The sequence below is a fragment of the Lactuca serriola genome, chromosome 9 (assembly GCF_051521515.1).
Source record: "Lactuca serriola cultivar US96UC23 chromosome 9, Lser_US96UC23_V15, whole genome shotgun sequence".
NCBI classification, from domain to species: Eukaryota; Viridiplantae; Streptophyta; class Magnoliopsida; order Asterales; family Asteraceae; genus Lactuca; species Lactuca serriola.
The window spans coordinates 185894324-185903817 of NC_136416.1; the positions used below are offsets into that span (position 1 = coordinate 185894324).

Below are 9494 nucleotides of genomic sequence, written 5' to 3' on the forward strand. Positions count from 1 at the left end.
GGTGGCCGCTAAGATGACTCTAGGACGATGGTGGCGGCTAAAGAAGGTCTCTAGGGTTAGGGTTTCACAATGCTTATATATGAAGGCTTCATATGAGGGTGACGGGTTTAAGCTCGTAAATTATAAAACTTGACTCATACGTCAGAAGTCACACACCAACGGAGCAACAACCTCACCATCGGAGGAAGGTGGCGGTCAGAGAACCCACGAATGTGAAACAACGAGAACCGGAAGTGGCGGTCCAGTGACAACGCAACAACAGAAGAACGGGGAAGGAAAGGAGTTCGCGACCCCGAATGGCGAACGACAGCAGCTACAAATCACGTTCTTCTAATCGCCCACTACCCCAACGACCAAGGGGTGGTCTTCGTCTTCAATGGAATGAATGCATCGGTGGTTGTATTTCGTCCTTGACTTCATCGGCGACAGTAGTGAGGGTGGTGCAAGAAACGGTGAGGAGGTGGCGGCTGAGACGACTCTGGGAATATGGTGGCGGCTAAAGAAAGTCGCTAGGGTTAGGGTTTCACAATGCTTATATATGAAGGCTTCATATGAGGGTGACGGGTTTAAGCCCGTAAATTATAAAACTTGACTCATAGTTACATTTCCTACCCCTCCCTCTCGATTCTTTTCGATCAGCTCCATAAGTTATCATATAGCCCCTCCATGACAAATTATTTTCAACTTAGGTACATAATTTACCATTCGGCTCTGCACATTCCAAAATCTTTCCATAATAAGTCTATAATTTACCAAACACACCCTGACTTCTGAAATCCTTTTCAAATTAAATCCATAATTTACTAATCAGCCCTCAACCTTCAAAAATCTTTACAAATTAATCCGAAAATTACATTTTAACCCCCAAACTCTCGATTATGACTTTTAACTCCCGAAGACCAACACCCCGCTAAGATATTATGGATTTAGAGCTACAATAAAATATATTATACATCTCGGGGTTTAGGGTTAATTATTTATTTAATTTAAACGGAACGTTACAATTATCATGTTTTGGGGACAAATTTCACTTAATCAATCTTTTTAAAAGAATACTCTGATTTAATAAGCATAAACGAATCGGTCTTTTCTGGCCGTAAAAATGGGGAGGTCACAACTATGTACCCACTCATGGTAATGTGAGACTATGTGGCCCCTTATAACCGGATACCAAAATCTCGATGACTTTGACGTGTGATGACATTCTAGACAAGCCTCATTTGCACTTGTGGCTAGTTACCTCTTATGAGCTTCATGTGTGATGAACATATGTTTTTAATTTTGATGAAGCCTATGTGTTTAGTGTACTATGTGCTACCTTAACACAAGCTATCCTAATATTGAGGTGAGTGATGTTGTAGACTATGAGGACTTGGTTTATCAGTGTAGAAACATTTACATTGCATTTCATATTTGATGTTGTTGATTTATTCTTGATGTTTTGATGAAATTTAATAATGCTACTTTTAGAATGCTTCTTTCCCTAAATCATGAGCTTGTTGTACTTTTGAGGTTTTATAAACTTTTTAGGGTTGTATTTTGAGATTAGATTGACCTCGATTGTGTTTAAAAGTTGGCCCATGTATATTCATTAGGCTTTTCGAACCTAACACTTGTATTTTGACATATATTTAGTTTGGAAGACTTAGTGAATACTGAAAACAAATTTAGCTCTTAAATATTTAGATGATGTAATGAGATTTTAATGTTTGTAAGTTGTTTGTTTCACCTGTATTTAATTATTTTGTTCCACTCTTGTATGTTTTTGATAAATTTTAAATGTTAAGGACTTAACCACTTGGGATATATTTCTATAAAATGTTTCCTAAAAAGATTATCGATCCTGAATAAATCGAAAATTATCTTGGACAAAACCTACTGAAACAGACATAACTGATCGATCCGCGTAATTACTATTCAAAGTCATGGATTCGACTGGGTCTAGTATGGGCTAAAGGATAGCTTGGTTGGAAATGGTCTTATTAATAAGTAATAAACCAACAAAAGTTAAATATAGGTAGGGTGACAATTCTCGACCCAACCCGTAACCCGACACGAAAATAAACGGGTTTGAGTTGAGATTTCTGACCCACCAACCCGTCAACCTATTTATTTAATGAGTTGGGTCGGGTTCCTTGTTTGGGTTCACCGGCCAACCCGCCAACCCGACTATATATTATATTTATAAAAATTAAAGTTTTATTTATGATGTAACATTCATAAAATTCTCGAAAATTTAAACTTTTCAAAACAAACCACAAACCATCATTGTTTACAAATTGTTCTCAAAATAAGTTTTATATCAGAAAAATTCCAAAATCGTAAAACAAAACATGAGGAGGTGCACGATCACGCCTTCGCCTTCCTGTGATCCTCTGAAGTACCTGAAATATAATCCAAAACTGTAAGCCCAAAGATTAGTGAGTTTCCCCAAAATACCAATACATAACAAGTAGCACATATATAATAACAGCATACTATGTGCCCAATCAACCATCGGGTTGGAATGCCAACATACTATGGGTCCAATTAACCATCGGGTTGGAATGCTCCAGGCCCTCAACCGTCGGGTTGGAATGTCAAGATACTATAGGTCCAATCATCCTGGGGATGGAATTCCCCTGACCCTCAACCATCGGGTTGGAATGCCCCAGCCTGTTGGCTTACGCGCAAAGCAGTGAAGCATCAACCACCAACCAATCATGTGCACATAATACATATAACCATACTATTAACCAGCTAGCAAACAAATAAACATATCTTATAAATCACAAAGCATAACATCATCCTAACTATCAGGATACTGATCTACCAGATCACTATAACATAACGTGCATAACATGACATCAATCCAAGGGCCGACATTGGTGCATTCAACCCGCAAGTACAGTGAGAAAACTCACTTCACAAGCAGCTGAACTGATAATGCTCTAACTTCGGAACTTACCTTCCGACCCGAATTCCTACAACCAATATGTGACCAATTCCATCAAAATCCTGAAATACCCAAAATGCCCTCAAAAGTACAACTTGGTTAACCATGGTCAAAGTCAAAGGTCAAAGGTCAAGGTCAACAGTCCATGTTGACCCAACTCGTTGAGTGCACCCACCAACTCGTCGAGTTCCTTTAATACTCAGAAAGTCGGGAAAACCCCAGCCAACTCGTCGAGTTTTCCCCCTGTTTAACACATTCAGATGATTCTTCGATTCTAGGGACTCTACGGCTTAGATCTGAACTCCAAATGTTTCTATAAAGATAAAGTTTCCAACTTTATCCTTTGGAACCACCGCAAATGCTCAAAGGCTCTTATCCAAGGCTTGAAAACTCAAAGGCTTAACCATTAAGCCCAAAACCCAAGAGATATGGAACCCAACCTTTCTAGAAGATATTCTAACCTCAAAAACGTCCCCAAAGGTTGATGCTTTATAAACATACATGTCCAATGCATGTCTTGAAGCCAAAATGGGCCAAAATGAGGAAATATGTCCAAACATCCATGCATGACATCAAAGCTTGACAAAAAGGCAGATCTAACCCACTATGAGGCCATCTTGCCCTAGAGACTCGTAAAGTTGCAAACTTTATGAAGTCTATCCATGCAACAACCAAGAATAAGGAAGATAAAGGGGCAAAACTCAAGATCTAGCTACATATATAGATAAAAATCGGATCTTGAATACTTACAACAGTCCACAAGAATGCCAAACTGAAGACTAAAGGCTTTTCTTGCTAGTTCCTTGCCTTCTTTTCACAATCTTCTCATTCTTTTGCTCCAAAATGCCACACTAACTCACAATATGAGAGGAAATGAAGTTTAGAGCTCACAAGGTCGATATTAGGGTTTGGAGGCTGATAAAAGATTAGCCTTAAAGACTTAAGGAGGTTATATAGGGTGCACATTTTAGGGTTTCTCTTCCAACCGCCAACTCGTCGAGTTTTTCCTTACCAACTCGTCGAGTTGGTCCAAAAAGATACGCGACCAAAAGCTTTCCAACATGTCGAGTTGAGACCATTAACTCGACGAGTTCCAAGGGGAAACTTGCCTCTTAAGGAATAAATTTCATACCTGGAAATCGGGATGTTACATATGAATTAATGTAATATACGACATGCCTTAAGTCGTAACGCTGTTAATCCCAAATCTAATTCTCAATCCAAACATAAGAGATTGTTGCTTATTAAGTTATTTTGTTAGATTGATATTTAGTTGTTCATTTCATTCTAGTCAATGTAAAATGATAATTATTAATTAATTTAAAGACATATATAATCCGTATAAATTAACATGAAAAAGTTACCCGAAAATGACCCGTCGACTCTTTGACCCGAAATCAACCTACTAACCCACATACTATGGGTCGAACTGATGTTTTCAATCCAACAACCTATATATATTATGGGTATGTTTGGGTTAGCTTTTTTATGTCAAAAGTGATTTTTAAGAAAAGTGCTTATTAGCTTATGACTTTTAGGAAAAGCTGGTTTTAAAAAGTGTTTGGATGCGAAAAGCTGCTTTTTCAGGAGTAAAATGGTTAAAAAGCTAAAAAGCTAGGATTTTTCAGCTTTATTTTTTCCTATCCAAAAGTTGTTTTAAAAAGCGCTTTTTAAATAGACAAACACTTTTTTAGCTTATTAGCTTTTTAAAAAGCTAAAAAGCTATCCCAAACACCCACTATATATTAAGTGTAACACCCATGTATTATATGAGTTAATTAAAAAAATTAAATATAAAAGTCTAAATATTTAAGAACTTTATATTTATAAGAAAATAAAAAAATAACAAATTAGTAAAATTGACTTTTACTTTAAATTTAAATAAATAAACAAAATAAACTAATAAACTTTAATTTGAGAGTTTTGAAATAAGAATCTAATTCCATTAAAGAAATTGATATTCATTTATTATTATATTTATTATAATTATTATATTAAAGTATTATGTGAAATTTATTAAAATAAAAAAACCCATAAAATGACACAAAATGACACGTGGAAAAAAATTAATCAAAAATAACCACAAAATAACATTTGATTATAATTATTATATTTGAGAATGTGAAATGTTAAAAAAAAAAAAAATCATTTAGCTCAATGTATTGTAGTAAGATGAAATTATCTTCAAATTCATGGCCCACCAGCTTGAACCACAATTATCAGACCTAAATATAGGTACGTTGAAATTGTCATCGGCGAAACATTATTGACTAATGAAAGCACATAGGGACATTAACGTAATTTCGCATGGAGGCCACCGAACACATCATCAGATTCCTCGCTGCACAGTTGACAGTAGTCCACAACATATGAACTCATCTTCCCTCTATTCCTCCTCCGATCGATCCTATCCTACTTTTTATTTTTATTTTCAACAATCTACCCCCAATTCTACTGTAACGATCTACATACGAGATATCAGAACTCGCTGAGAAATCTTGCCGGAGTTAGTTGGTGTGATACACAACTCCGATTGTCACTTCGGCACCACTAAATTCACCCAAAAAAGGTATGTTAGGGTTTCTGTTAGTTTTAATTTCCACCAGTTTTACTGCTTTAATCGTTCGTTCGTTTTTTTTTTTTTATCGATTCTTACTCATATGAACATGTAATTCAGTAAATCAAGTTACATATTTTTAAGTCAACCTTTCAATTCGATGTTGTTGACTGTTAGAATGTTTGACTTATTTGATTTCCGTTGCAAATATTTGCTACTTCTATATTTCACCGCTTCCACGGAAGTCGTAAACTTTAGCATTCACATGAAATCTTCGTTCTTGTTGCTGTCTATTTACCCGGGAAACATAATTATCGCATTAAGGATTTATTTGTTAGTTTCCTGATCATTTCCTATTTGCGTTGTTTTTAGTTATTTGATCAAGCTAATTAAATGGGAGGAAACATATGATGCATTCTGCAATGTTGAAGTCATCAGGTTATCTAAAGTTGACTGGTGGTTCTTATGGTAAAAATCAAGCATCATTATCAGATCAAGAAAGAAACTTTCAGTCTGTAATGACCAAGGATTCAGATGATATTCATCTTGGTAGTGGGACCCACACATTACACTCCAACCAAGACGGAAGTTCAAGTCCCATCTCTGTAAATCAAGAAAAAACTATAGCCACTTCAGAGCAAAATCCTTCTCCAAAAGAAGGAAATTTTGTTGTCAATGTATCAAAGTCACCTGAAAAACCTACAGTTGATGGCTTTAACTGGAGAAAATATGGTCAAAAACTAGTAAGAGATAATGCATTTGTAAGAAGCTATTACAAATGTACATATGCTAAATGTCCAGCTAGAAAGCAAGTTGAACATTCACATGATGGACATATCAAAGAGATAAATTACTTATGCAAGCATCAACATCCAAAACCTAACCATTCATCTGAAAGTAATCAATCAATTCCCAATTCCCAATTCCCAAAATTTTCCATTTATTGTTTCACTAAACAACTTGTAAATATCTTTTTGCAGCTTTGAATGAAAATTTTGTGGAATTTGAAATGTTGCAGACTAATGAAACAGAAATTGGTGTTGACAATAATGCACCACAACTGAAAAGACAGTATGTTAATGCACTATAGTAATTTTAATATGTTTGTTTCCTATTTTGTGAATTGGAATGAGGTAATTATTAAGTTTTTTACAGGAAGAAAGAGAGTGATAATGTTGTGACAAAGACAAATTATGAGCCACGTGTAGTTGTTGAGACAAAAAGTGTGGTTGATATTGTGAATGATGGATACAGATGGCGGAAATATGGGCAGAAAATGGTTAAAAACAGTCCTTATCCAAGGTGCTTTTTAAATTCACATTATCGATGTATGAATCTTTTACAATGATATATGAATATAGTCAAAACTACCTTATGAGACATTTTATCAAACAGTTGGTGTGCATTAGTTTAACTAGTAACAAAGAAACTGTTGTGACATTTTATCGAACAGTTGGTGTGCATTAGTTTAAAGTGAAGTGATTAATGTTTGTTTAGGAGTTACTATCGGTGTTCAAATGCTGGGTGCCCAGTGAAGAAACATGTAGAGAGAGCATCGCATGATGAAAAAGTGGTGATTACAACTTATGAGGGTCGCCATGACCATGACATGCCTTCTGGAATCAGAAATGTTACACAAAACGTGAAGGAAAACAACAATGGCACAATGGATGATGATGGTAATGATCATGATCATGATAATGATGATGGTGATGGTGATGGTGATGATCCACAACCACAACCGAAAACAAATGAAAGTAAAGGTATGGAAATGTTTGTTATTGTTATATGATGTTTCCATAAGTTAGTTTTTATTTTGCTTTAAGGTCTGTATTAAACACTTATTTAGTAATATAATACTTGTTATTTTAATAAGAATGTAATTTTCATAGTATCTTATTAAATCTTTTTGAATTAATGTCTTTTGAAAAGGGTTAATATTGAAATTGGTTCTTAAACTTCTGCGTAGGTATTTAGTCATGAGTTTTTCTTAAAGTATTTTTAAAGGTTCATTAACTTGTTTATTTTTTGTATATTATATTCTAATGACTAGTTATCACTTAAGACTTCTAAGGTTTTTTGACTTTATTTTTCGTTTTTTGTTATGGTCTTTTATTTTTTTGGTTTCTTAGGCCGTTTATTTATTTATTTATTTATTTTTTCTGTTTTTCGAAACTTCATTTTTTACTTTGTTCTTATATGTTTTTTGATCATACGCTTTTGCAACATCATTTTTTTACATTGTTTTCACATGTTTATTTTTCACTATCCGTTTACACATCATTATTTTTTTTACATTGTTTTTACATTTTCTTTTCTAATGCGTTTTTACATTTTATTTTACTGGATTTTATATGTTTTTAATAACTTCGTTTTGGTGGCGATACAAAGTTTGAAAATTTTAAAGTGATTGCAATCTTGGAGGACAATTTGATAATAGTGAACGGGTAGAGTTATGCAAGATGAAGTTGTGAAAAAACATGTGAAAAAATGAAGTTGTAAAACAATTTGTGAAAAAATGTAAAAACAAAATAAATATTAAGTTGCAAAAACGTAATAAAAACATGTAAAAACGAATTATAAAAAAGCTTGAAAAGGTGAAATAAAAGATGAATTTGTGAAAAAACATATGAAAAATGAAAAATAAACAAATTAAAGGACCTAAGAAACACAGAAAATATTAGGATCCTTAGAATGCCAAAAAAAAAAAAAAAAAAAATTTGAGGACCTTAGAAATCTTTAGGAACTTGTTATTGTTATAATAGGTCATAAGGATGTAATATATACTAAATAAACAAGTTAAAGGGGCTTTATAAATATTACAATGTTTAATGATCAACCTTAACCCTTAAAAACGCTTTACTATATCGATCTTGAAATCAAGCCTCAAAAGTTTGTCTATTCAACTCAAACTCCAACGTTACAAATCGCAAGAAGCCTTATAATGCATCACAACTTCATCCATCTATTTTTTTCTAAACAAAACTTCATCCATCATTTCAAATTAGGTAGAGCGTCTGGACATGTAATGATGCATTATAGTTCCTTTGTAAACTTGGGTGTTGAGTTGGAAATGCTTTACAATGATGGGTGATAGTTAGATTAGAATATGTCTTTGTATGTAAAAGTATATTCCTTCCATGGGTATATAAAATTGGCGAACGTTCATTTGTATGTGGTGCACCTTATGACGTAGTTATTAGTATAGAGAGTGTGTACTAAGAATTTCATTCCCTGGCCACTTGTTCTTCATTTAATATTTTAGCTCTCTTTTTATCTATACATTATCTTTTGACTAGTCATATTTCTTGATTATCTTCACTATTATTCATATTCCTCACCTGCCAATCGTCCATATGATCCTACATTGCTTCTTTAGTTGTATAATGTCTAATGATCTTGTTTCTCGTTACACTAAAGGTGTTTTCTTCGTATGTGTTGCATTTTGCATCTACAAGACTTATGGTTATTGCTTAAAAAGTTAAAGTTTATTCCACCATTGATGCTTTAATCAACATCTAGATATAATTTCCACATAACAAACAAGAAAGTACAAGCAAACTTGAAGCCTTGTTTATCTTGGTAGGATCTTTTGATCAACATCCTGCAAAATGTAAAATGATCAAAGGTAATATCTTAATTTCCCACATCTCTCACTTTTTTTCATTTAATCTTAGCATCACGTCACTTCATATCTTCCTCTTTAACGCCCCTTTTACCAGGCAAATGATTACCTCTCACTCCTCACACATTAAGGATGTTATACGCGCGCACACACACATACACACAAAGAGAGAGAGAGAGAGAGAGAGAGAGAGAGAGAGAGATGAGTTCTCACAAGTAAAGGAAAACGAGTGTGGTGTTCACCGTGCCTTACTGGCTTACTACTGTCCAACCCAATTCACAGTAAGATACGATGAAACAACACCTTATAGTCTAACAACAAAAAAGTATCAAATAATTCTACTTGATTGTGAAAGGTATTCGATGGGTTCAAGTAAC

General features: G+C 34.1%; 1 protein-coding gene across 1 annotated transcript; it reads left to right on the top strand.

Annotated features, from left to right (window-relative positions):
* The first annotated feature begins 5203 nt into the window (after window positions 1-5203).
* Window positions 5204-7386, top strand: LOC145074767 (WRKY transcription factor 1-like). The gene is made up of 5 exons (XM_079021098.1): window positions 5204-5504; window positions 5865-6389; window positions 6473-6563; window positions 6648-6794; window positions 6990-7386. Exons 2-5 carry the CDS (start codon window positions 5900-5902, stop codon window positions 7282-7284), a joined length of 1023 nt encoding a protein of 340 aa, XP_078877224.1. The 5' UTR covers window positions 5204-5504; window positions 5865-5899; the 3' UTR covers window positions 7285-7386.
* Window positions 7387-9494: the final 2108 nt, after the last annotated feature.

Bases quoted from the DNA above. Each gene is read 5' to 3' on its own strand.
- LOC145074767 (XM_079021098.1), top strand. From the start codon at position 5,900: ATGATGCATTCTGCAATGTTGAAGTCATCAGGTTATCTAAAGTTGACT. The intron at 6,390-6,472 runs GTAATCAATCAA...ATCTTTTTGCAG, and splicing joins ACCTAACCATTCATCTGAAA to CTTTGAATGAAAATTTTGTG. The intron at 6,795-6,989 runs GTGCTTTTTAAA...ATGTTTGTTTAG, and splicing joins AAAAACAGTCCTTATCCAAG to GAGTTACTATCGGTGTTCAA.